The sequence below is a fragment of the Malaclemys terrapin genome, chromosome 24 (genome assembly GCF_027887155.1).
Source record: "Malaclemys terrapin pileata isolate rMalTer1 chromosome 24, rMalTer1.hap1, whole genome shotgun sequence".
NCBI lineage: Eukaryota > Metazoa > Chordata > Testudines > Emydidae > Malaclemys > Malaclemys terrapin.
The window spans coordinates 5,465,837-5,493,685 of NC_071528.1; the positions used below are offsets into that span (position 1 = coordinate 5,465,837).

General features: G+C 45.0%; 1 protein-coding gene across 3 annotated transcripts; it reads right to left on the minus strand.

Moving 5' to 3' along the window:
- Positions 1 to 489: 489 nt before the first annotated feature.
- MBD3 (methyl-CpG binding domain protein 3) lies at positions 490 to 27,849 on the minus strand. 3 transcript variants are annotated; one of them, XM_054013607.1, is made up of 7 exons: positions 27,723 to 27,849; positions 14,489 to 14,648; positions 14,050 to 14,187; positions 11,483 to 11,573; positions 10,719 to 10,896; positions 3,793 to 3,984; positions 490 to 2,370 (listed from the first exon to the last, which is right to left on the minus strand). In XM_054013607.1, the coding sequence occupies exons 1-6, from the start codon at positions 27,776 to 27,778 to the stop codon at positions 3,798 to 3,800; spliced, it is 810 nt and encodes a 269-aa protein (XP_053869582.1). In that variant the 5' UTR covers positions 27,779 to 27,849; the 3' UTR covers positions 490 to 2,370; positions 3,793 to 3,797. The 3 variants fall into 3 exon arrangements, with proteins under 3 accessions (XP_053869582.1, XP_053869581.1, XP_053869583.1); XM_054013606.1 differs by lacking the exon at positions 27,723 to 27,849 and adding an exon at positions 26,638 to 27,293; XM_054013608.1 differs by lacking the exon at positions 27,723 to 27,849 and adding an exon at positions 26,734 to 27,289.

Below are 27,849 nucleotides of genomic sequence, written 5' to 3' on the forward strand. Positions count from 1 at the left end.
GAATATGGTAATCACTACGATATCAGAATTTCAAGAAAATTAAATATTTTCACGGCAACTTCCTACCTGCCCTCCTTACAAGCAATGCAGAACAAGAGTAATGAGGTCTAAAGGAACAAGAATCTACTATAGGTTACAGCAGTGGTTCTCCTCCTGCAGCCTGCTTGCTGCCCAATCAGCACAGAGCTGCGGCCCATGTGACATCCTCAGGGCCATATAGGTAGTATATATGTGTGGATGCAGTCCACATAATGAAGTTCTTAGGACATCTCGCTAGTCTCTCATCCACAATGAAGGCATGGGAGTACACTGCAATAAGGATCCGTTTTTTACATCTTTTACTTGGCATTTCCCTCCTTCAGATTCCAAACAAAAAAAAACAAAAACAAAACAAAACAAAAAATCTCAAAATGCAGCGCAAAGCTTAAGGACAGCTTGCAATGGCATAGCACAGATATTTAAATCCAGGGCTGACACAGACTAGAAAAAGTTCTTCTTTCTGCAAGAAACATTTAATTGAACACAATGAGTTACAGGAGGACAGGTTTACAGAATAATAAACATAACAGACTGTTTAAAAATGAAAACAATTCTAACTGGCAGCTGTACCATTGCCAAAGCAATGCCTAGTACAGCAGCAGTAAAATACAAATCCAGCCTTCTTGTAGTACTCCAAATGAGCAACAATCCTGTGGAATTTTTTTTAAAGGAAAGGGTTAATAGAGCAGTCACTTTGACATGGGATATTTCTTAACCAACCCAGTGGCTTGTGTAGAACTACTCCCAAAGGTGGTCATTACTTTCCAGGAAATGCCCCTGGGTCCTCACTGTTATTGCTAAACATTCCTATTCGACAGAGGCTCTGGGGAGCTACTTCTGTCCCAAATTTTGGGATACCAGCAACTCATACAACTGGTTAGAGGTGCAATATTTGAATCCGTCTTTTATATATTCTCAGCGGACACTTCCAGGCATAAATTATGCATGGATACCCTAAGACAAAAAGAATTTGCAATCAAGTGGATATTTTCTTCAATCTATAAACTCAGATCTTCACTATCTCCTCACTTCATCCCTCCCGGATGATTAATTTTCATCCATCACTAGTTTCCCTCACTACTTGCACAAGAAGAGACTGAGGAATAATTCAAGGTACCCATGGTGAAGCCAAAAAACTTATGAACACATTAAGGCAGGTTTCACATCATTTCACTGTTGGACAAAGAATGCTGGTCACTCCACTGCACATGCAAGTAAGAAAGAGTCAATGCTCAATAAAAAGCATTAGGTTCATTTTTAGATATTAATTATAGAAAAGTCAAAAACTTTTGCCTTTCTTGTTTTAAAAGAGGTCAGAACATTACTGCTTTCACGTGCAGATGTATAGACAAATCTATGGAAATGGACTCCCTTCACTCCACACATACTAAAACAGAGATTGGAGTGCTTGGCACCAGAAAAGAGGAGGAAATTTTCCCCATTGTTGGCCAGAAATGAGCCATACTGTACCTTCTATTTTTAGCTGCAAAGGTGTCTCCAACCAGACTTACACCAAAAGTTGAATATTCTTACTACACACTGATATACTTAGCTCTGAAACTCTTAATGAGCTATGTTTGGACACACACAGGCTTCCATGCCAAGTATTGGCAACTAAAGCATTCAATGTGGTGTTGGAACTAATTATAGAAATTATATAGTTGTCACTGATACAAAATTGATTAATAGAGTGTAACTTTCCAAGCTCATCGCAGCCTGAAGTGGAAGAGGCACCAACTTTTCATCTCCTAGGACTACTCATCAAGTCCTATCTGGTCTTAAGAGGAAAATGAAATTCAGTGACCTGAATTTACATATGGAATGACAATCTACAACATACAGTCTGGTACAAACTGGTAGCCTACAGCAAAGTGGCCAAGGAGTGAAAGAGCATCTCTCTTGCCCTCCGTGTGTGTCAGGTGAGAGAAAAAAATTGTTTCTCTAGGTCACTGTTAAAAAGTACTAAGATAGAAAAGTCTGGAAAAATTTGACCCCATTGTATCATTGACCCATGAATAAGAGGGAATTTGGTTTCAAGTTTTAGCTCTCCCCCCACTTTTGCATGCCTTTATTCCCCTTCACACTTTTGTATTCCCCTGGCCCTTTAGAAAAGGAGGGGGAAGTGTAGTTTAGTTAAGTTCATCTTCAAAAATACCCAGCAATTAATGAGCAATCAGCTTCTCAACTTTTTCCTGAAGTGGACATCGAACATGCTCAAAAGGTACAGTTGGATGGTTGGTGCAATTTAGTCTGCAGACACTCTTGGCTTTGTAAATAGTTGTGCTGACCCTGCTGATAGGGTTTAGACTAGGAATTCTTAGATGGAACTCCCTGGAAGAAAGAAGCAGAGAGAAACACTTGGTAAATCATCAGGGATTTTTACATTTTTGTAGTAAGTGGTCTCTTTAAGGATCAGGGTGAGGTCTCATCTAGATCTTCAACACGACTGCCTCTTTAGCCCCAGCTTTTCACCATGGTAGTCTGTTATCTTATCTGGCTGGCTGCTGTTGCTGGAGTGTTTCACCAGAAAGGACCGAAAGGTATGGAGTGTTCAAATAAGGCTACAGTTAATCCAAGTGGCAACACAAGGAAGAGGAGGGAGCCCAAATATAAGACAGCATCTTCCATAGGCCACACAAGTCCCATCATAATGATTAGCCTCCCAGTATGGAAAAACAAAGGTCACTCCTGATCCTACATGGCACTCAAATGCAACTGTCACTGCCTCCAAGGGGGGCTTTTTCTTTTTTCTCTTGTTCATTTTAAGGCTCGTCTCCCTCTAAGTTTTTATTTCTTGCCTAAGAAGCTCACAAGTCGACAGTCTATCTCATTTCAGTGACAGATTACTGGTTGCTTTTCCTGGGATATAACTTAAAATGATCAAACATTAAATAGTCATTGAGTGCTGTTTTTGTCTCAGTGCATAAATTTAACATATGGCTCCTGACTAGGCTTGTAACAAAGCAATACGTCAAGAGAACACAAATAACGTCAGCTTTCTTTCCATAACATGGCTTATTGTGTTTGGGTATTGCAGTGCATATCATACACTAAATGAAGATCCATGAAGTATCTTGGGTTGGCACCACATTAAGAGTTGAAGATAAAACCACTGCTTGATTTTTTTAAAATTAATATTAGTTAAAACAGATGATTATGGAATAAATAGTATTCCTTCAAAATGCACCCACATCTCTTGGTTGTGTACTAAGCACATGTGATAAGTACCAAGTGACAAGCTGGGAGAACAAAATCCTCTATTTGATCCAAAGAATAGGTACAGAATAGTCAGTAACAATGCAAGCTCACTCCATATATAATGTCTCCACCAAAGTATCTCACTCCTGGCCTAGAGGGACCACCTAGCTTCTCTGCTAAGAACGTCCAAAGGGGGTTAATCTCAGTTGTGATGGTGTTATGACAGAGACTCCTGTCAATTTAGAATTAAGCCCCCCAAATTACTTTCACATTAACATCAACCCCACCCCTCCCCGCCACAACTTCCAGGTCACCATCACCATGCGTGTCGAATTGAGCCTGTGAGATAAGGTTTAAAAACTAAACAACAGCTCGAAGATCCACACTAAACCTACGTATGTTAAAAGAAGCTCCTACCCCCTTTAGTGTGCATACTGGAGAAGGATTTAGTGCCAATTTTAAGATTCCCTTTGGATACATTTTCTTCCTCACTACAGTTCTATTCAGTTCAAACTGAAAGGTGAGAAAGGAGGTAAGAGTCAGAGTTACCATTACCTGGACTATACATTCTCCATCTCCTGGTCATGGTCTTGTTCCTCCTCTTCCTCCTCCCCTTCTTCATCACCTCCTTCCTTCTCTGAAGGAGCTTCCCCATCCCTTGCTATTTCCTCCACATGGGCGAGCATGTCAGCCATCAGTGCTTCCTCCAGCCTCTTCCGCACCTGCTGCACAAGCTCCTCCTGCTTCCTAACAGGAAAAAAATGAATACTTGTATTACTTTTCACAGCTGCCAAATTCAAGGGAAGGAGTGCAAATCCCTCAGCTGTGAGGCTGCAGAAGGGTGATGTAGGATGCTACAAAAACAGAGTATTTTAAAATATCACATCATGTTTACATACATTTTAGGTGGAGCTGGTAGCAACACCAAGTTTGTCTAACGCTTCCCATAATATGACCCTGTTTTCAGTTGGCAAACATTTGGGCTGAAATTTGGCATACCAAGTGTCTGCCTCAGCACAATCCATATGCACACGAGGTTCAATTAAGCTTTCAAAGGTAACCTTAATTCTGGCATTTGCTAATTTTACCCACACTCACTCTCTCTCTCTCATATATATCTGCACAGATTTATCCAGGAGCCACATCAATTATTTCTTCAATGCAGCAGACATGCACACTAGGTAGCATAATCACTTGGCAGCTGAACTTCTCAAGTTAGAGGTTGGAATACAATTAGGACACTAAACAGATTAACGGCAGAAATCGGACCTACCTTACAATGTTTGCTGGAGAACATCACCCAATTTAGTTCATTGCAGATATCAAACAATGGGTCAATCAAATTTCTATTTGTGTGGTGCACCAGCAGTTAACTATTCCCAACCCTGTGCCAATGGAGGATGCAGGTACACAAAATGTGAACTGGATGCGCCACGTTAATTACTTCCCTGCATGTATTAGATGAAGAGAAGTACAGAAGTTTACCAGACAGAAAAGGATGTTAAGGCCCTCTGAGGAGAAATGTGAGATGGGGAAGAAGCAGTAATAACTGACAGTGACTTTTGAAAGAAGAGGAATGGTTGATTATATTCCAGGTATAAAGAGTCATCACAATTTATATTCTGTAACTGCCTTACTTTGCAAAAATCCAACAACTGAGGTATTTGGCATCTTCATTTTACAATACAGCAAGCAATGAAGTAAACACCCAAAGGATTTTAACTCTTTGGCTCATCAGACCTAAGACAACATAACTTGACACACATCCCCTTGTACACAAACAACTGAATCCAGATCCAGAGCCATTCCTCAGAAAGGATATGTACTCATTAGCCACAAACATCAGAGAAGAGGCAGTAGGACAATGCCAGAGCTCAGCATAATGAACCTGAGGTATTCTTGCAAATGGAAGTCAGACCCAGAATCTAATGTTTCCTTGACTCTTCAGCACACAACAGGCTTGCATGAGTTTAACTTTCCTCTATTGGGCAAGAGAAGCACATCAGCCAGCCTAGGGACAATTTTAAAAGTGTCTTAGACAAGGACAATTTAATCCTCAAACTTGTTGAATAAAAAAAGGTGCTTGTCCCACTATTTTTGTAGCCATACATATAATGGACATGAGTACAAACCAAAGTGCATGGAGTGAACAGTTGAGGATGGCCAGAAGAGGAATTTAATAACAGCAGGGCATAGAGAGGAAAAAGCAATTTCTTCTGCTTTTCAGTGTAACTTACAAGGAAACAAGAGGCCAGTCAGACATACTAGTCAGTCACTGCAGCCAGTATTTAAGTACAGGTCAGAAGCTTGAGTTGTGGAGAAGAATTACATTTCACTCACTTAAACCACATCTGTCACTGTCCATGGCTGCCAAACAAAGGCTAACTATTTATCGTACAATTCTTCTTCTATAAAGATCTTGTAGGATCTCTCACTCCTAGTTTTTAGTCCCTTGGGCCTGAACCTGGCAGAACTTCCCTATTAAAGATTTGACTCTAAGGCATCAGAATAGTACAAAGCCGTCCCTACTAGTCAGCATGTTCCAGCCCTCCAGAGTACAAATGCTGCCTTCAGAATGTTCCAGTCAGTTCATTGGAATGAGCAAGAAAACATCAGATCGAAAATACACTCCAGAAAAAGGCAACTCAAGAGAAAAGTAACCTCCACATTCTGAGGAGATAGGCAGATGAATGAGAATCCTGTACGATATCATCAATGAAGCAGAATTACAAGGCAAGTAATTTTCTCTTTTCTGCAGATACCATTCTATGCAGCAGTCTCACCTCTTGGAGAGCAAGAAGCTTGAGACATGTCCCCAAAAGAAAAAAAGGACTGCAAAGTTGCAACAAGTAGAAATAGCAAAGCCAATGCCAACAGTATAGAAAGGAGAGGTTAACTTACCTTGTACAGTAACTGGAGAATTTGGAGATGGTTTTCTCCTATAGGTGCTCCACATCAGGATGTGCACGCCGGATCGGAGATTCCGTCAGCAGTATTTGTAAGTCCATGGTTACACCCTACACATCCTTGTGCTCCAGCAGAAGGGTACATAGGGAAGGACAGACCTGTTGCTGCTCCAGTTCCTTCTCAACTATGAAGTCGAGAGAGAATGACTCTGGAGCAGAGGGGAAGGATGGCAGATTGCAGAGCATCCATCGGGACAAAACACCTCAAAAACTCCAGTTACTGTACAAGATGAGTAACCTCTCGAGTTACTGTCCCTGTGGATGTTCCATGTCAGGAAGTTCCTGAGCAGTACCCCAATGAATGAGGAGGATGCTGAGAAGAATTCAATAGGGACCATAGAAGAGCATCACTAAAGGCTATGTTAGCTCTAGAAGCATAGTGCTGGGAAAAAGTGTGCACCAAAGACCAGCTGGCAGCTCTGCAAATGTACAAGATGGGACCTCTCTCTATCCCAAGCTAGGTGCTCTCTCCCTGATATGCTAGAATAATACATTGTTGTTCTATTGTCCAGCCAAAAGGAGCAGGTTTCCTTCCTCAGTGGTTGGAGAAATCATCCCTTGCTGATGTAATTTTCTCTTAGTGCCATACAGAGAAGGCTTTTTATCTAAGTGGCAAAAGAGATCCAGCTTTAGTGTTCCACTGGAGGAAAATACCAGGAATCAACTAGCCTGCAATTATGTTCTCCTTCCTTATCAAGTACATAACTAGGAACATCTTGTGGAATACAACCTACTCTCTCACATGAAGAACTTACTGACAGAGGAGGCATGACCCAGCACTTCCCTGCTGGTGGATGTAAAACATGGTAGCCTGATTGCACCAGAATCACTTTTTATTTATATCTCAAATCTCTGATGGTCCTTAGTGCTAGAGGACCACCCTCAACTCCCTCTAGAAGAGGCATAATGGCTCCCTGACTAACCGTCTACAACTTTTCTTTGACCAGTTATTGATTCAGTTCCCCAAGATATAGGACAGGACTGAGCCCAGCTACCTTTTTGACTATCAACATCTAGAATATATCCTTCTCTCTCTTTTGTCTACTGGAATGGGCTTGATGACCCTCTGCCAAGAGGAATTGGCTTTCCTACAGCAGCTCTTCCAAATATTGAACAGCTTGAGACAATTTTTGTAATGGGCAATGGAGTGTTTTCTGAAAACCTGATCTCGTGGCCCCCAGCAACAATGTTCAGGACCTGTACACCTAAAGTGACTAATGACTTTAGATGGTAAAATAGCTCCCACTCTGCCTCTGGCAGCAAATTCCTGGCAGTCTACTGTCAATAGCAGGCTTGCTAAACACTCTGAACCCTTGCAAAAATCTTTCCGTTTTTAGAGCACTAAAAGGGGACTGAAGACCCTTCAACTTCTGATACTGAGGAAGAGGGCTATTCCATTGAACTTATGTGAAAGATGGTTTTTGAGGTAGGAGTCTTTCCATTCTTTCCTATAAAGCAGTGGTTCTCAAACTTTTGTCCTGGTGACCCTTTTCACACAGCAAGCCTCTGAGTGCGACCCCCCTAATAAATATATAAAAAGGTGTTTTTAATTTAACACCATTATAAATGCTGGAGGCAAAGCGGGGCTTGGGGGTGAAGGCTGACAGCTCACGACCCCCTACGTAATAACCTCATGACCCCCTGAGGGGTCCCAACCCCCTGCTATAAAGGACCTAGGGTGTGAGACAGGCCCAAGAGAATATCAAGTGGTCCTTGTCCTCTTTGCCCTCTGCAAAGAAGCCTCCATCTGCTCACCAAACAGGTTATTCTCTTGTGTAGGTCAGGTTTTCAGACTTTCAAAGGACCTTCTACAGAAACCGGTTATCCACAACCGAGCAAGCATACAGTCATCCTATATTCTGAGGCAGCAGCCCACTCCAAAGACCCTTCCCCAAAGTCACTCAAACATGATGTCAGGTCAGTTCTACACCCTTATGAACTAGCTTTTTATCTTATGGCATTTTTCTTGAGTAAGAAAACTGCCCAGAGTGGAGGTGTTCTTCCACAGCTCCACCTGAGTTTTTGCCATGAAAGCTTGGTAGTCTACAATGCAAAGGGCTGTAGCCTCCGTCCAAATGAATTTCAATGCTGTAGCTCAGGAATCTGGGGTGCAGCATTATAGGTAAAGAGAAGCTTCCTACTGGACATGGCCCTCTTCCAACACCAATCTTCCACGGAGAGGGTGGAAGAGACAGCCAGAAACATTCCTTTGGGACAGTAGTCCCCAAACTTCTTACCTCATGCCCCCCTTTATCCCTGTTTGCGCCTGCCCCCAGGCACAGGGGGGGCCAGGCCCAGGAACAGAACTGGGTGGCACTCCCTCCTTGCCCCCATGGGGACTGGACTGGGCCCCGGCCTGGGCCTCCAGCTGTGCCTCCCTCCAAACATTCCTCCATGCCCCCTAGGGCACGCCCCACATTTTGGGGACCTCTGCTGAGAGGATGTAATTTTTTTTTCTGCCTTTGAGACTGAGCTGATGTGCAAGGAGTTTCCCACACCTTTTTCTTCAGCTGGTTCAAAACAGAGCCATTCCCTACTGCAGGGGCGGGCAAATTTTTTGGCCCGAGGGCCGCATCGGGTTTTGGAAATTGTATGGAGGGCCGGTTAGGGGAGGGAGTCGTGGCCTGGTCCGCACCCCCCATCGCTCCCCCCTCCCCCCCCAGGGACTCCTGCCCCATCCAACCCCCCTGTTCCCTGACAGCCCCCCCCAGGACCCCTGCCCCATCCAACCACCCCTTCTCCCTGTCCCCCGACTGCTCCCGGAATCTCCTGCCCTTGACTGCCCCCCACCACCCCATCCAACCCCTCCTCTCATTCCTGATTGCCCCCTCGGGATCCCTGCCCCCATTCAACCCCCCTGTTCCCCGCCCTGTGACCGCCCCGACCCCTATCCACACCCCCGCCCTGACCAGCACCCCAAACTCCCCTGCCCTCTATCCAACGCCCCACACACACACCCCCGCGCTCCCTGCCCCCTTACCGCGCTGTCTGGAGCACCGGTGGCTGGCGGTGCTACAGCTGCGCTGCCCGGCTGGAGCCAGCCATGCCGTCGCCACTACGCAGCACAGAGCACCGGGTCAGGCCGGGCTCTGCAGCTGTGCTGCGCCAGGAGCTCGCCGCCCAGAGCACTGTGCCAGCGGCGCAGTGAGCTGAGGCTGCGGGGGAGGGAGAACAGCGGGTGAGGGGCCGGGGGCTAGTCTCCCAGGCCAGGAGGGTCCCGCGGGCTGGATGTGGCCCACAGGCCATAGTTTGCCCACCTCTGCCCTATTGGATGGGAATCCCCAGCAGATAGTTCTCACCACCAGGGGGCCTGCATCACCTTCTACTCTACTAGTGCTACACAGAAGGGTCAGAAATCTTCAGGGCTAGGAAAGTCCTGCTAGTTATTATCAGTCTCATACTAAGGAGCTAGGCCTATGAGTGAGAACCCTGAGAGATGGTATTTTCAGGAAAATGGGATTGCACCTAGCTCTATATTAATTTGAACTGTTTCCTTCTTTAATACAGGCTTTCAGTTTCCGAAACTGAAAGATCTGCACTTGAAGGAGTTCTGGAGGGAATCACACTTCTCTCTGATCCAATGGGAAAAGATCCAAATTCATCTTACCAGGGCTTGTGTAACCCATATTAACATGCTAATGGGGCTCTTTATCCCCCTCTAGTAGCTAAACAACAAACAACAACAACAGTTTACGTGTCTACTATTTTTGAGCTAATGGACCCGGTCCTTTAGCTCAAGCAGTCAAAGCTTTTAGAATCAGAGGTCCCTTCAATAACTGCAGATGACTTCTTCGGGGACACTGTTACATTTATACAAAAGGTCAAGAAAAGAAAGAGAAAGTAGGCAACTGACGGTTTTTAAAATTTGAGAAAAATCTTACTCCAATGAAAATATTGTTCTGCCGAAATACAAAAAGGGTAATTTGCACACATGCACACCCTTCCCCACCAGAGGCAGCTGCTGCCTAGGAAGATCTGCTATAAATCTACAGTACTGCTGTAAGGATTGCTACTGCCATGCAAACAGGGAAGCATTTTTTCTGAGTAGTATGTAGCTGGAGTTCAGAGTCAATGTTTTGGTCATGACTTACATAGCACACACCACTTTCACACAGCATGATTATCTCGGAGCATGAAAGTTAGTAGACGTGATGGCTCTGCTCAAAGCTTCCTTGGGCCTGTTCTTTGGTGATTAAAAGTAGTAGGTGCCTAGAGAAGAGCAGAAATCTGCAGTGTCATCCTCTACCAGGGTGACCAAGTATTTCTTTCCTCAAAAGCTGGACGAGGTAAAATTAACCTAGTCCAAACACAATAGCCAGAGCTAATGTTCTTTTCTCTCGTTTCCTGTGAAATCAAGTTAATACCTTGACACACTAGTTTAAAGCAATCAAATAAACCCATTGAGCCATACTCTTCTATCAGGTATAAACTTAGCTTTGATAAAAAGGGCATTAACTGTTGTACGCCCAAAATCCATTCCAAAAGCAAAGAACCAGTGACATTTCTTGTTAATACCTAATATCTTCATCCGTCACCATAAATGCTTTGCAGAGCGGCTGTGAGGTGTTTAGCCAAACTCCGGGGTTCTTCTCCACAGCTGCAGAGAGCTGTCCAGTGATGGGCATAGTGCTAGTGTGCAAGGCACTAGCTATAGCAGACAGGAGAGTTTCATCTGTGCAACCAGGTCCAACCCCTAAAGCGAGAAAAATTCTGTCATTTCCACCAACTTAACAGCAATAACTAAAAATAATACAGGCTGCTACATTCTTTATTTTATAAGTGGCAGAGCTGTGCACTGATACTTCAATAAAAGTCAGCACATTTGTTCTACGCATCCCACATTAAACAGATCCTGCTGACGCAATGGCATAGCAATTCCTTTATATTTTAAAATGGTACACTCATTTTCTTCTTTTTCCCAGGTGTCCTACACATCCCAGTCTAAGCCCTGAGGACTGTCACTCCATTACAGCTATCCTCCCACAAGGATGGCTGGCTGAAACTTCCTTCGGGACCTATCAAAAGAGTTCCTTAATTAACTTGAGTACAAGAGATGCTGTTGAGTGACATGTCACTTTCTCCTACTGTCCCTCAGTGCCCCTCAGGGCTAAGTACACTGAATTTAAGCCTGACCCCAGTCATAGGCAGTTCTTTCTGAAGTTGGGACTTGCCCACAGAGTGCTAAACACCTGACAGCAAGTGGGTTAAGCCCACATTATCTTCAAAATATAGCGAATACAACAGTGCTAGGCCTATAGTTTAAAGCTTGATCTAATTACCTTGTAAACCCTTTGGAAGGTCCATTGTTTTCACCAGCTCTTCTGCAATGTCAAAGGCGTTCAGTCCACTTAGTTTCTTCTCCCAGAAGAGCTAACAAAGGAAACATTTATTCATTCATGCAAAACAACATAGAAACATACTTGACAACACAACAAAACACCTGCCTGCCATGGCACACTATGGAGCTGAGAACTGGAGTGGATATGTCTGGCGATACTATAAGAGGGGCCCAGATGTGTCTGCAGGGAGGGAATAGTTTGCATTACCATCAGTTAATCAATTAAACAGCTCCAAGGGTGGAAGAACAAATACAATATTTCTGTATTGATTTACTGGCTTTAAAAAAAGTGGCCCCCTTGCCTCAATTCTGCTATTTCCAATCTTCTTTGCCACTAAGATAGTAAGCTAATACTGGCATCACCTCATTTAAGTGCAAATGGTATGGGGCAGTATTCCTTTTGGCTGACTCACCAATCTGCTCTTTAGCAGATTCCAGAGAATTCTTCCCCAGCTTTGCTTCAGAGGTTACTTTTAAAGAAAGAGGGTAGAGCGATTCAAGTCATAGCCAGCATAAAGACTAAATAAAATGACTGCAATACTTTAATCAACAGATACATCAGCAAAAGTTGCTTTTGGAACAAAGCTTTTCAGTTACAGAAGGCATCGCCCAATCTATCTGGTAAGAAGAGGCAATATTACAGTTGGGTCCATGTTCAAATCACAATCCAGAGACATCTATCAGTGGATAGCTACAGGACTATAGCAATTTGCCTGACTACGCTTGCTTTTTGCTGCCGAACAGTTATTTCATCTAGGCTTTAGGGAACTACAACATGGCATGTAGCCAGCCAAGGACCATACAAATCCACAAGTCTTCCACCCACCTCATACCACAAGACGATCCAAACTGTGACACAGTCTAAATTACTTCTCCTTGACCTTTCACAATAATGCTCTCAGCTTCTAAGTAGCAGAGCAAATCACAGGAGGCAATTTCTAGTTCATAATTTTCAAGTCAAATATCTGGCTTTATAACCCTTTAAGAGGCCTGGGCATTATTTCCAAAATTAGAATGAAGACTAAGGGTAGCCTGAACAAAGCTAGAATGGAGAAAATGCTATGGGTAAAGCATTAGGAAACTTTGATCTAGCGCTAGCAAGGATTGCTGGATATGTAGTAGAGCAGAGGGCTAGAGATTGATAAGGTAGAGTGTGAATAGAAAGATCCACAATGATAATGAGCTTGCACCAGCACTCTCATGTTTAGTTGGGTACGAGATAGTAAATCGGACAAATGCAGGTAGTCTCAAAACCACCTTTATAGGTCTTCTGGACAATGCTGTTATAAAAATACAAAGAGAAATGAAGTGGATCAGAACAGACCAGTGTAAAATATGGTTAGAGTCAACAGCGTGGACATGGAAAACACACCCATCATCTTACTTAAAAACACCCATTGAGGGCAGAATTTCTTTTAAATGCATCATACTTCTTACTTCAAGATGATACTTGTGAGGTTAAATAGAAAAGATTTTGAAATTCCTCAACCGTGCAGAAGGAAATTTGAAAAATAAATAAATAAATTTTGATTTTTTTTTATTGATTATCCTTTGAATACCATATGGTGTAATATACCCACTTTTGCAGTTGTATGTAATGTGTATGGACAATTGGCAGTGTCTGAACTTGATAATGAGACTGAGCACCTAGTTTCTAGAGAACTAAACAGATGGACTTACTACAGCAAAGGACTCAATGAAGCGCTGCTGAGGGGACAGGCTGCCAATTCCATGGAACAGGAAAGAAATGAGAATGCCTGACTATCCACCTCTAACATTACATAATGACCCCCCCCCCCCCCACAGTTTTTTGTCGCATCGGCTAGAGGAGATGGAGTTCCTTTGTATGTCTCCTCTAGTTTGCAAATACACAGTATCGTAAGTGAAACTACAACTTGGATTTGGCTGTTAATACTGGCATTCAGGTGATGACCAAGTATTCTAGGAGATGACTGAATTTCTAACCTTAGGGGAGTTAAATGGTCCTGAGACACCAAAGTCACAAAGAGAGGCTGGGGGGGAGGGAAGAGGAGGGGGCTGCAATCTCTGCCATGTGCAACAGACACCAGATAGTGATCTGTACTAGAAGAGTGTGAGCCTTCAGAATTTTGGCCCTATCTAGACTATAAAATACATGACACAGGATCTAATTACAATACAGTTGTCCCTAAAACTGGTTAAACATTGTTCCAATATGTAGGGCAGACCACCGGACCACTTTAACCATGATGAAGCTTAAGATCTGACAAAGGCTGCAGCCCAGTTATAAAACACAGTTAAAGTCACGTCTACACTATATAATGGAATGCTTTTAACAGGGTTAGGAAGTAAGCAACTTGTAACAGGTTCCATGACACTGAAGTTCCTGCCAGCATTTCAAATACAACACAGTGCCAGTGTACATTTACCCACTGTTCTATAGGAGGGTTATATTTATGCCCCTCAATGATTAACACACATGAAGCTTTCTTAGCTTTGGGAACGAAGCTGCCACACTGCAAACCTCACCTGGCGGGGCTGATCCACAGCTTTCTGGGGATCACTCTTCACTTTGTTGCTGGGATGATTTGTGATCTTAGTGACAGGCTGCTTGAAGATTGAGGCTGTCTGTCTGACAGGGAGTGCGGTGTTTAAGTCAGGTTTACCCTAAAGATTCAAAACAAAACAAAAGAAAAAAAAAACATTTTTGCCATAGCAAAGTCAAACTCACCACTCTTATTAATGAAAATATTTGTGAATCAGTTTTAATTAGACCAGATCTACCTACAAGTATGTCTAGTACCCAGATATCATGACATCTGTCTCATACAACTCCCACATACAAGCATTAATTCAAAGGCTAAATCTGTGTGTGAAGTTCTCAAAACAATATCCCAAACCCAACGGTAATACACCAAAAACTCAAACAGATGGAGAGGGGAAAACTTGCACTGTAACTTATTCTTACTTTGGCTTGGTTAGAACAGTCATAGCGCATCCTCTGTCGGTTCTTATTCATCTTACTCATCAGCATTTTGCCTGTGCGAAAGTCAAAAGTGCTCAAGTCCATGGAGCTCCCCAGGTAACGGGCCAGCTGAGGCTTGCTTCGGAACTTCTTCCCACTTGGGCTGAGAAAAGCACAGAGGGAACAGAGAGAGAAATTAAACTTCCTGAGCTCTGGCTGATACCAATGTTAGTTTCACTACCCCAAAAAATAAATAAATAAAAGCACTAGATTATTTCCTTTGTGACAGGAAGAGAGGATACTGGACATCCAAGAGTATCTCACTCCTCACTCTACATGGATATGGCCTAGTAGGCTCATCTTCTCCCTCTTACAGTTAACTGTGGAAGGGAGAGCGGAAGAACACGTTAACCTGTTCTACACATCAATGGCCAAATTCAGTTCACGTTTACAGGAGGCACCCAAATTATACCAGGACCAAACCTGATCTTGAACATTCTGCTTCCAACTCATTACCCACTGGTTCATGCAAAAGCATGTCAGCTTCCAAGTATTAGTTTTCATGAAACTGTTACATTAGAACAGCAGCATGATCTTCACAGCACAATTCTTTTTTTTTCTTTGTGACTCAAACAGTTTTAATAATAAACTTCTGATTTCGGTTTGATTCTTATCTTCACAATAAAGTATTATGGAACAGGTTAGGAGCCAAGAAAATAAGAAGCTAACACTCTGTATAGGGAAAAAAGTAAAAAAACCCAAACCCACCCTTTCATTTTAATTAACAATAGAACAAATCAAAACTTTGAAAGACACTGCGTTAAAGATGCACTTTTAAATGTTTGATTTTATGTGATGGACAACAGCCAGGCAAGTGTGCATCCATTGGCCCAACTGCTTTCTTGTTTTTTATATAAAACAAACTTATGGTTGTAATGAGTTACTAAATAATGGGCTGGGTTCGCCTCAATTATAATGGCAAAAATCAGAAGTAAACCCACTGAAGTCAACAGAGCTATACCAATGCAAAAGTGTGAGAAACAAGAAGTTTTGAAAAGAAAGTCATTTCCATGTAGCATTGTCCATTACAAAAATACATACAGCTCATCATTCAGTAGACTTCTCACATTTATTCCCCAGCAGCAATCAAAACCTTAGTTTCCCCTCTAGCCAGGTGGAGGACAATACCACATATGGAGTCACCAACTGCATACCATGGCTCATATACAGGCAATTTACATGCCTAGTAACACCCAACCCCCACATCGCTCAGACTCCGTGCAACAAAGTTAATATGCTAGCATGGACGTTTACAGCTCATAAAGGGCAGGTAACTTTTTCATGCACATATTTCTATGAAATAAAAAGATCAGCAGTGCTAGAAACAAATCTCTGTCATATTCTCCAGGTATCAAGTTTACCTTCTCCCACTAGCCTGGCAGTATACTCAATCCTGGATCTATTTGGACCAAACCTTCAGCGCTTGAAAGCTCTTCACACTCTTCTGTTATTCCTGGAAAGATTCCACTTACACTAAAATCTAAGTTGGCATTTGCAGAACAGATTTCAGTGGCGGTTATCCAATCTCCTTTGTATCAGATGACACCCCAGCTTTCCTGGAGAACCTGAGGCACTTTTGTCCATTTAAATTGAACCACTCCAAGGAGAAGAATGGCCTTGAGTGCTAGACGCAGTGCACAAGACTCCAAGACACTGATGTGCATATTGAACTTTCTCGTGTCCCATAGGCTACACACTGACAGTCTATCCAGATGAAACAGTCGACAGTTGATGAACATGACTAGCACCAATTTCTGCAGAATCCAGGGTTGAAAGCCATCCTGTTTGGGACTATTAGGATAATCAAACTTTAGTCCCTTGAGCTTTGTCAGGACCATTTCCACGAGACAGATTGGTGAGAAAAGGCACAATCCATTGATGGAGAAACCATTCTTGTTAACATCGCTTTTCTTAGTGGTATGAAAACAGGTAGCTTCTTGTTCAGCTGAGTGTGAAGACAGCTACCTACCTCTGGTGCCCCTGAATGTATTACGTTCTGGTCTGCCACTCTCTCATCTATTCAGGAGGATCTGTAACAGACTGATTCAGTCTATGATCATGTTCTCTTTCCCTACCAAGTATAATATGAATACCTTGTGGAACAGGGACAGAACCTCACACTTCCATATCTGCAGAGGTTCCCAACATAGGAGTCATGACCCAGTGCCTCCTTATTTTTGTGGAACAAGCTGACTCAAGTTACCAGGCCCATCTTTTGGAATCCCAGATCTATGAAAGTCCTGCACATGTACGTGACCATTCTCATCTTCAAAACATTGATTTGCATCTACTGTTCATGGAGACACCAAGCTTTGTGGGTATGGAGTTCCTCTCCATAGGCTTCCCATCTCAAGATAGCAACCATGGACACATCTATCATATGGGCAAAAAGTTTTGAAGTCCACTTCTAATTGCATAATGCCACTATACCCAGAGATCATCCATTACCCAATATGATGCAAGATCTCCGGGGATGCTTTTTTCCCTTTTTTCCAATGCAACTAGCAAAATATTTTAAGCCAGGCATGTCAACAAATGGTGTGACGAACTGGGACTGTTCTTACTGTGGTCTGTGAATGCTGACAGGGGAGTGTGGCTGGGATAGTCTGCATTGCGGGATGGGAGTCTGCCCGAAGGCGCATACCTGAGTGTGTAACATGAGAACCCAGGAAGGGGTTGAAGGCCAGGTGATACCTTGGCCCGGGAAACTGAACAAAGGCTGTGGGAGGGGTTGCTGAAGCCAGAGTCTGGGAAGCTGGGTGGTGAGATGGCTGGGAGGCAGAGATTGCTCTAAGCTCCCAAAGGGGGGTGGGCTGGGATGCCCTGGGACCCCCAGATGGACCGAACTGAGGGGGGCCCTGTTGTCTGTGCCTGCAAGACCTGTCTTGGACTGTATTCCTGTCATCCAAATAAACCTTCTGCTTTACTGGCTGGCTGAGAGTCATGGTGAATCGCAGGAAGCCGGGGGTGCAGGGCCCTGAGTCCCCCAATACTCCGTGACAAATGGTAACTGTAGCTATTATCTGTAATACAGCACTCAAAAAGAGTCATGCTCCCAAGAAGAAATGAATCGACTGGACTAGTTGGCAATGGATGACAGTTTGCCCCATATTAAAAAAAAGTCTGCTAGGAGAGCGTGGTAATTCTCAATCCCAAAGCTACCTACCTTAGGTACTATGCCGTTTAAAAATGCCCTAAATGCTAAAATTTCAGATGACTATGTCTAGCAGCCTCATTTTTCAAAAAATTAAGACTTATTTTATTTAGAAGAGGAGTTAGTTTGTCTGACTTATACCTGGTGTATGCTACAGAAACTAAGAGTCCAGTAATGGAGGCTGCAAAGACTCATACATCCACTTGAGACACATACAACAAGTTATCTGTTTTTCTAACAATAGGAGGAACAGATGATGGTCTAAATCACAAATCTTAAGGTTTGGGTTTTTTTAAATCACTAACATTATTACTTTTTTGTCTCAACTATAAGCTATCAAAAAGGCTCAAACGTTTTTGCTAATTTGAGATTTTAATTAACAGAATTTGGGATCTCCAAGGTTTCTACTAAATGGTTAAGCATCTCTTGAAAATCTATATTTGTCAGGATCAAATAATGTAGGAGTCCAGCAATGCAGGAATAAAATGATCTCTAAACAGAGTCATCTTCACATTGGAAAGACACCTTCTATTTATCAATATCATCCTCTCAAGGGTCTTCTTTCAGGGCAACCAAAGAGGAAAACCCCTTCTCAGTGGAGAAATTAATTTCCTTGCATCTTTTAAGGGAGAAGGATCTGAAGAAATGAGAACCTCAGTCACATGACTAACAGAAGCAGCAAAAACAGACCAACTAGTCATAGCCCACAGACTCTAGAAAAGGCAACGAGTAAAAGAAATCCCACAGAGAACAAGATGGAATAAACAGATCTACCCCCTGAAAACCCTGGAAAGCTAGGGCCAACATGAGTGAGAAAGCCAATATGACCAGTCTAGAAGTCTCGCAAAAGACTCATGAAAACAAGAATACAAGAGGCATCCTTTGTCCCAGTCCAGATGGAACAAGGCTGACCCCAAAGACTCTTGGAACAGAGTCTTTGCAGTCATCAATGAAGTCAAAACAGATAACTCTCAACCTGTGGAGAATCTCTGGCAGGGTCATTCCCCCCATGGTTCCATAAGCTCTCAACTGTCAGATGCAAAGCAAGAAAACACTAGACTATGTCAAAACAGTGAATATCCCTTCTGGTGTTGGGCATAGGCAGAACCAAGTCAATTTAAGTGAAATAGCCTCATGAAATTTAATGTCAGCCACCCTGAATTCTTCTCTCTATGTCTCTTACAATCTTTAGGATCTGACTGATGGGAATGAAAATAAGCCAGCCTTTTTTTCTCCTGCCTGACAGCCTCCACAATAAAGATGGAAGAGTCAGCAGCATAACCCCCTGCTTTTATCAGAATTCTCAGCAATAGGGGCAATTGTTCACAAGTCAAATATATCACAAATCTTACAGAAGGACCAGTTTGAACCAAAAGTCTCAGATCCAGTGGTCTTGCTTGCGGCACACTGACTTCTCTGGAAGGAGTTTCAGCTTGTTTTCTTGATCCCAACATGCTTGAAGAGTAAAGGCTGAGTATGTTTGAAAAAGTAATCTTCCCATCTTAAAAAGGGGTGTTCCAGAACAGATTTTAGCACTGAAGGCCTTGTACTGTTTGAAACTAGACTTTGTGCCTGCACCAGCCATAATGGAGCTTGATAGTCTCTCATCTAAACTTTTAGCTGGGGCACTAATTGGCACCACCTGCGCTGGAACCTGCCACTTCAATAGAGGCGAGAGCCTCATTTGGTGTTATCCATCAGAAGCTACTGCTAAAGAGATCTGAGAGGAACAAAAATACCAAAGTTAGCGAGAGAGCTGACTAACTGAACGTATTATGGGGCTGGCTGAGACTCCAAAGAATCAAGTATGCATCAGATGTATTGAACAATATCCTGTGCCAAGGACACAATCCCTAGCACCTGCTCCAACTTATTCTAAGTAGAAACCTGAAGAGTGAAGCAATTTCTACTCACAACTGAAAGTAGCCTATAAAAGCATCCTAAAACAGTTCTGAAGATGCCTCTTTGCCAAATCCCCAGAGGTGAAGATATTGGGCTTGGTTCAAAGTGCTAAAAAGGCATCTAAGGGCTGAAAAAAAACTTTTATTCTGACTATATGACTTGAAAACAAAAAAAGGATACTGTACCTAGTTTCTTGCTTGAAGACCACTGAAAGATCAGAGCCAGTAGTGTAACAGTTAGAAGCCAATGAGAAGCTCATTCACTAACCACAATCAGAAAGTAACTGGTGGAGGCCTCAGAGATTCTTGTAGCTGGAGCATGCTCAGTAGGACACAGCCCTTGAGACAGCCTACAGGTACCTCAGAGGGTCAAAAAAAACCCTAAGCACTAGTTGAGTTTTCCACTTGACTTGCTCTGGAAGCATGAGACTCAGAAGTGGTAATTCTGTGTTTATGGAATCTATAAAGAAAAAAAACTTGTATCTTTACAAAGTGTGTCATCACAAAGCAACCAAAAGGCATAGTTTTCCCCCTTCCCCTTTGCAGCTCACCAAAAAATTCAAGATTCTCCAAGCATTAATGTTTTTGAAACCAAACAAATTGGAAGCATCCCAAACAAAGGGGCAACAATTATACACATTTTGATATGACGTTTTAAGAAGTTTGGAAATATCTCTTCCTGAAAAAGTTACAGTATCAGCAAGTAACTTGCCATATTACTGTGATCATTAATTTGTAGATGGGCTTCTCGGCACTTTACCAACTACTAAAAAGAAAGGAATTGCAAAGGGACAAATGATTTTTTTATGCTTGTCCATCAAAAGGTATATAACATTATCTGCTTCCATGGCTTGTCTCAGCACTAACAAAAACAGAAAAAGGGCAGCATTTGTCCAGAAACAGAAAGTCTCATTAGCTATTCACAGACTTTCTGGGTGCAGATTACAATGAATGCATCACAGCCTATTCAACGGTCAGCAACTGCCAGGTGCCTGCTCTGTATGTGCAGCTCATCCTTTGTTTCATTCTCATTACATTCTTAAGAAGAGAACTGACTGCAAGCTCAAACTCATATCCATTCCCTTCCACCTCTCCTATTAAGCAAGTTTCCTCCTCTCCTCCTTTCCCCTTTAAGCATATACAGTACCAAACAGAGATTCATAGAACTTGATTGAAATGCAAAGGACACAGCTTGCCTGCTTTTTAAGGAAATGGGAGACCGGAACTTGGGTGCAAATTGTGACCAAATGCATCTGCTAAAGCCTCTCACACACCCCCGACCTGAGAAACAGAAAGCCACAAAAATGATTTTATTTACACTGCATGTTACAATACATAAAATGCTTCTTTCCTCCTCTTGCACTTGCTGCATTACAACTTGTCATCCTCAGACTGTGCATTCAAGTTCTTTAGTATATACAGTCAAAGTCATTATCTCTTGCAGCAGTTGTATGTTTGTGAACACGACGTTCTGAGCACTCAGCTCACTAGAATGGGTGTTGTATGCCACCTCCCTGGCACATTCATCCCTAGTAGTAGGCATCACTCTTGCTAGCTAAAAGTGGCTGCTCAGTACTCCCCTATATCTCTGCCTTCCAGCACACTCCACCTCTGAAGGTATATTTCATTTGGTAAGACGACTCATAAATTACAGTGGGTACTGGGTGACCCCTATTCTCAAGCTTCCCCTGTCCCTAACACATATTATCACTGGCTACAGAGACAACTGGGTACAACGGTTGTCTTCCACAATTCCTCCCATGCCTAATGCTCCCTCAGGGCTGCCTTCTCTAACTGCACACCACTAGTAGCTCAGTTCAGTAGTAGTTAACTCCCCTCCCCCTCATGCTAGGACATTCACCTATAGTAACAGGTATAACCTTTTCCAGTTCACTACTGAGAATACCCACAGCCCCTCATGGATTTAATGACACATTCTCTTATGTTCTGTATGTATATAGATCTCCTTACTATATGTTCCATTCGATGTATCTGATGAAGTGGGCTGTAGCCCACAAAAGTTTATGCTCAAATAAATGTGAGAGTCTCTAAGGTGCCACAAGTACTCCTGTTCTTTATTCTCCTATGGACATTTCTCTTCTGCGCAGTGCACTGGCGCCCCCTACATGGCCAAGCTCCTACAGTAAAACTGTAATGCACTCTTGCTTGCAGATCCATGCAGTGGGTGCCCCCTGCTCGTTAGTAACAGGCCTCATTCTGACCAATGACTTCATGTAGTTTGAACCCCCTGCACTCAAATAACCCATAGGGCACATTCACCCAGGCTTTAACAAGTTACCATACATCCATTAGCCTACAGATAAATTAAAAAAAGATGAGGGGCAGATCTATAGAAGGGTCGTGAACTAAAGAAGCCAAGTCCACTTTTATAAGAGCTCTTGTGAGACCTATTTACGGTGGAATAGCTGGAGAGCATGGTTCACGTGTGACATTATAAGAGCCTCACTTTGGGAGTGAAGGGCTACCAGAGTTTTTGCCTAGAGAGGTATTTCTCAGAAGAATTACACCAAAAGTATATCTCCTCCTCCCCATCCCCCCATTGGGTTGATTTTTTGTGTTTGTTTATAGGAATGTTGGTTGGTGCACTGTGGAGGCAAGAAACCCCAAATAAATGAATGTTATGGGGCTGACAGATACAGAGTTGTTTGGGGAATGCCTTTCTAGACAAAACTCTTAAAAGGAAATGCTTCTGAGGAATCTCTCTCGTAACAAAACTGATCACTCTCTCTCTTCCTGGACTCCAAAGTGAGACTTTTATAATTGCAGGCAGTGCCTGAAACCATTTGCAGGTGAACCATTCCCTGCTCTCAATATTACTTTGCTCCATTTAGGCCCCAAAAGAGCTCTTACAAAAGTGGACACAGCTGCTCTCTCAGTTCCTTTATTTTCTGAAGTCACTACTCTGTCACAAGCCACACCCTGGTGAGAAACCCAGCCCCCACACAACTGGCTGCTGGGAAGTGGGAGGTTGCTGCTAGAATTCCATCCATGAAACATGCTTAGGGGAGAGCCTAATTTCCAACCAGACTTTGACTAGTAATGTCAGACACCCAATCCCAGGCTTACTCTGGAGAGTGGAATGCAGTTTTCTGACCCCTCTCCCCCCACACAAACACATTCACCTTCTGCAAAAGGGAAACTTTTATGTAAAGAGTTAATTTCTAACTCGCGATTACAGAGAAAACCTTCCAAAGACAAAACTACTGTACAATCCTCTTATCGTGAAGAGCACTTCAGAGATGTACTAACTGCCACCACCATTCACATCAGTTGAGTGTTAATTCTTAAGTCTAATGATGGCACGAAGAGCTTGTATTCCAATCATTTTGGTGCACAATTGAAATTCTAACTTCCATGAACAATTACTGGAACTATATATATACAATATACATCTTGTGAACACACAAATTGTCAGCTAAACAAATGTCAGACAATGCAGAGGTGTTAAAAGTGACATGAGTATTTTCCCCCACACTGTGGGCTGGTTTACATTAGAAAATGAAATCGACTCAGTTACTCAATTAACAGCGGCAGTCAAAAAAGCTAACGGAGTGTTCAGGAAACAAGTAGATATTAAGACAGAAAATATAATGCCTCTATATAAATCCATGATATGCCCACATCTTGCACACTGCATACAATCTGGTCACCCCATCTCAAAAAAGATAGACTGGAATTGGAAAAGGTACAGAGAGGGCAACAAAATTGATTAGGATTATGGAACAGCTTCCATGTGAGGAGAGATTAATGAGACTGGGACTTTTCAACTAGGAAAAGAGACGACTAAGGGGGAATATGATAGAAGTCTATAAAATCTTGACTAGTGTGGAGAAAGTGAATATGGAAATGTTATTTACTCCTTCACATAACACAAGAACTATGAGTCAACCAATGAAATGAATAGGCAGCAGGTTTAAAACAAACAAAAGGAAGTACTTCTTCACACAACGCATGGTCAACCTGTGGAACTCTTTGCAAGGGGATGTTGTGAAGGCCAAAACTATTACAGAATTCAAAAAAGAACTAGGTAAGTTCCTGGAGAACAGCTCCATCAATGACTATTAGCCAGGATGGGCAGGGATACAACATCATGCTCTGAATGTCCCTAGCCTCTGTTTGCCAGAAGCTGGGCGTGGATGACAGGGGATGGATCATTTGATGATTGCCTGTTCTGTTCATTCCCTCTGAAGTACCAGGCATTGGCCACTGTCGGAAAACAGGCTACTGGGCTGGACGGACCACTGGTCTAACCCAGTATGGCCACTCTTATGTTGCTCAGGCCCAGGGCTGTGAAAAATCCACACCCCTGAGCAACATAGTTAAGTGGACCTAAGCCCCCGTATATGCAGCACTAGGTCAAAGGAAGAATTCTTCTGTTAATCTAGCTATGCTGATGGGAGAACACTTTTCACTGGAGCAGGAATTATCTACACTGAAGTGCTATAGCAGTGCAGCGCTGTAGTGTTTCAAGGGCAGACAAGTCCCGTGGCTCTCTCTCACTACAGCTGGGGTGGGCAAACTACGGCCCGGGGGCTGCATCTGGTCCTCCAGATGTTTTAATCCGGCCCTCGAGCTCCTGCTAGGGTAGGGGGTCCGGGGCTTGCCCTGCTCCAGCCAGGGAGTGAGGTCAGCTTTCCCCACTCCGCGTGGCTCCCAGAAGCAGCAGCACATCACCCTTTTGGCTCTTACGCATAGGGGCAACCAGGGGGCTCTGCATGCTGCCCTTGCACCAAGCGCTGCCCCCGCAGCTCCCGCTGGCTGGGAACCATGGCCAATGGCAGCTGCAGGGGTGGCACCTGCGGACACAGCAGCGTGCAGAGCCACCTGGCGCCGGCCTTTGCATAGGAGCCGGAGTGGGGGGGGGGGGGGGGGGGGGGACATGCTGCTGCTTCTGGGAGCTGCTTGAGGTAAGCACTGCCCGGAGCCTGCACCCCTGGGCCTCTCCCACACCCCAACCCCCTGCCCTGATCCCCCTCCCACCCCCCGAACTCCTCGGTCCCAGTCCAGAGCACCCTCCCGCACCCTGAACTCATTTCTGGTCCCACCCCAGAGCCCTCACCCCCGCCCGCACCCCAACCCCTAATTTTGTGAGCATCCATGGCTCGCCATACAATTTCCATACCCAGATGTGGTCCTCGGGCCAAAAAGTTTGCCCACCCTTGCACTATAGGTACTACAGTGCTGCAGCTATAGCGCCATAAAGTAGACACTTCCTACAATGGTGGAAGGGGTTTTTCCATTGCTGTAGTTAATCCAACTCTCTGAGAGGCAGTAGCTAAGTCTAGACCGGGAGTTAGGTCAGCAGTGCGATTTTTTTTCCACAACCCTAAGAAACAGTTAGGATGACCTAAATTTGAAGTATAGACCTGGCCTTAGTAATGCAGAATGCAACAGTAACTAAAAGTTTGGTTATTTTATTATTTATATAATAAAAGTCATATTATACCTTCTATCTTTTGCAAATTGACATATCTGGAAAATTCATTGTAGACAAATGGTATATGGCTTTAATTTTGTAGGCCCAGCCCTCAGGCTCCTGAACTAGTAGGTATATCTCACACATTTTGAGCAGCAGACTCAAACTACTAAAAAGAGGTCTTTCTTTCTCTTGCAGAAACTATGAGCAACAATAGAAGGGCTGACATTTTCAATCTATATACTCAGGAAGATGACATTGCATTGATTTATACTCAGTCTAAGTTTGAAAGGTCTCCTTAGCCATAACGGTTAGATTTTAAAACTGAAACCTATGATTTTGCAGAAGTTGATGGTGTACATCTCCTTACCCTTCAGGGCCAAAATCCCTATCTGCCAGCTCAGTGCAGTAGGTGAACTCATGCTGCACTCCTCCAGCTCTGCACAACACCTTCCCTGCCTCCCCACAGCTATTCTACTACTACAACGATCAGACATCATCTTGGCAGGTTTGGCAGGTCCTGGGAGCAGTGGTACTGCCTTTTGTGAATTCCTTGTGGGCACTATGTCCCACCCACAGACATGTGACACATACAACTACATTAATATACATGATTCTGGCAGAGTGGACAGCTCATCCATACCACATGCTTCCCCCAACAGCACATTCACTGATGGTAATAGATTAATAGATTCCATGCTAACAGAGCAGGTTGAGGCCTTCCCCCAAGGACCCTATAGCACATTCATCTTTAGTAACAGACATCACGGAAGCAGGGCAAATGGTTTCTGACATGCCCCCCCGGCTGCCCATAGATCCCATAACAGGCTTGCCTACAGAAATAGATATCACTGTGACAGGCCATGTAGCCCCTCCCCGGACACAATGGCCCACTCTGCAACCACTCTACAGCATATTTACATATAGCAACTGATAACACTATCAGCATCGCCTTAAGATCCCATATTCTTCATGCAGCATCCACCTCCATGGCACAGTTCCCTACAGTGACAGGCATTAGTAGGTCAGCCTTTCTTCCCCTACCCTCCCAAGTCAGTGGGCTCTAACAGCACATGCACCTATCGCAAGCTATTACTCTGGACCCCGTGGCTCCCTGTGGCACATTTACCTAAGGTAACAGACAGCAGTGCAGAAAAAGGGTATTGGGGGGCTGCTCACCCAGCCACACTGGTGTCTATTACTACATAAAAACGTGCCATCTGCTACCTAGAACAGCGTGGTAGGGTGGGTGCCCAACCCCATAGCACATTGACTTATAGTAACAGAGATCGCTGGTAGGGCAGATGCTTCCCACCCCATGGTCCCCCCAGACCCTCCATAGTACAGTCACCTATAGTAATAGATATAGGTGGACCAGGGAGGACAGGCTCCCTGTACCCCTCAGGCCCTACAGCACCTATAGTAACAGACATGTGACGGGGCAGGGGTTCCCCCCAGACCCCCTACTGTACCTTCACGCATTGCAACAGAATCGGAGGGCAGCTCCCGGGCCCCATAGCACAGTCACCTAGAGTAACGCATGGCTGCGGCAGGGCGGGCGGCCCCCCGGCCCCCCATGGCCCCCCCATGGCACATTCACCTATAGTAATAGACATCACTCTTGCCGGCTGAGAGCCCCGACTTTCTGGTCACTTCTTCCCTTTTCCATCCCTGCGGGAGGGCTGAGCACTCCCACCTCTTCCGCTCCATCTCCGCCGGGGCTCGGCCTGCGATCGCTCCCTCCTCGCTCCGCCGTGATCACTGAGCAGCCGCCGCCGGCTCCCAGGCTAGTTCCACCGGCTGTTCCTGGCCGCCGCGCACTCCTCCCTCCGCGGGCAGCGACGGCGCCGGCTCTTCCCTGCTCCGGCTACTCACTCCTTCCCCCGCCGCGATGGCGCCGGCTCAGGCGGCTGTTCCAGTCACCCGCCCACCACAGCGTCGCCCCCTCCGCCACCGGCTGTTCTTCTTTGCTTACCTCCTCCCCCTACCAACCGAGACTCAGCTGTTCCGCTCTCTGTTCACCCCGCCCCCCGCCAAGCGGCGCCGCGGCCCTTGCTACCCCGCCTCCCCCCCAAACGCGGCTGCCGCTGTTCCTCTCTCTTTCCGCTCCCCCTCCAGCGGTGCCGCAACCCCTCACTGCTCCTGTCTCGCCTCGGCTGTTCCACTCTCCTTCCCTCCCCCCCGAGAGTCGCTGGGGCTACTACCCCCCGCCTGAGCGGCGCGCGCGGCGGCCGTTACTCCCCCTCCCGAGCAGCTCGGCGCGCGCGGTGGCCGTTGCTCCGCCTCCTCGGCGCCAACCTGGGGAGGGGGAGACCAGACCACCCTGTATCCCTCCGCCCAGAGAGACCGCGTGCAGCGCGCGCGCTGCTCAGCTATATAGTCCCCTCCTGAGCGGTGGGGGCGGGTGACCTGCGGGGGAGCACCGGGGCCCCGGTGGGTCCAGCGCCCTCCGCCGAGCCCGGACCTCCCCCACCCCATAGACCAGTGACCCACACACCAGCCCCTGCCCCTCACAGATCACCCCAGTGCCGCCACAGGACCCCCAGCCTCGGCAGTGACCCCCCCCATCTCCATCTCCCCCGGGCCCTCCACCCCCTCCTGTCCCCACCTCAGCCCCCCACTAACCCCTGACCTCACCTGGCCCCCACCTCATGCCCCCGCGCAGCACGGCCCCGCGCCCCTTACCCCAGAGCCGGCCGCCGCTGGCCGCCTCTGTGTCCCGGCAGAGCCGCCCTGGGCATCTTCCCTCCGCCGCCCCTGGCCGGAGTGAGGGCGAGCGGAGCTCCCCGCGCGGCCAGGGGGCAGGGGCCCT

Coding starts and splice junctions, on each gene's coding strand:
- MBD3 (XM_054013606.1), bottom strand. CDS start 26,747: ATGGAGCGGAAGAGGTGGGAGTGCTCAGCCCTCCCGCAGGGATGGAAA. Junction 14,188..14,488: donor ACTGTTCTAACCAAGCCAAA/GTAAGAATAAGT, acceptor TTGAATCTTTAG/GGTAAACCTGACTTAAACAC. Junction 11,574..14,049: donor CTGTGGATCAGCCCCGCCAG/GTGAGGTTTGCA, acceptor TTCCTTTGTTAG/CTCTTCTGGGAGAAGAAACT.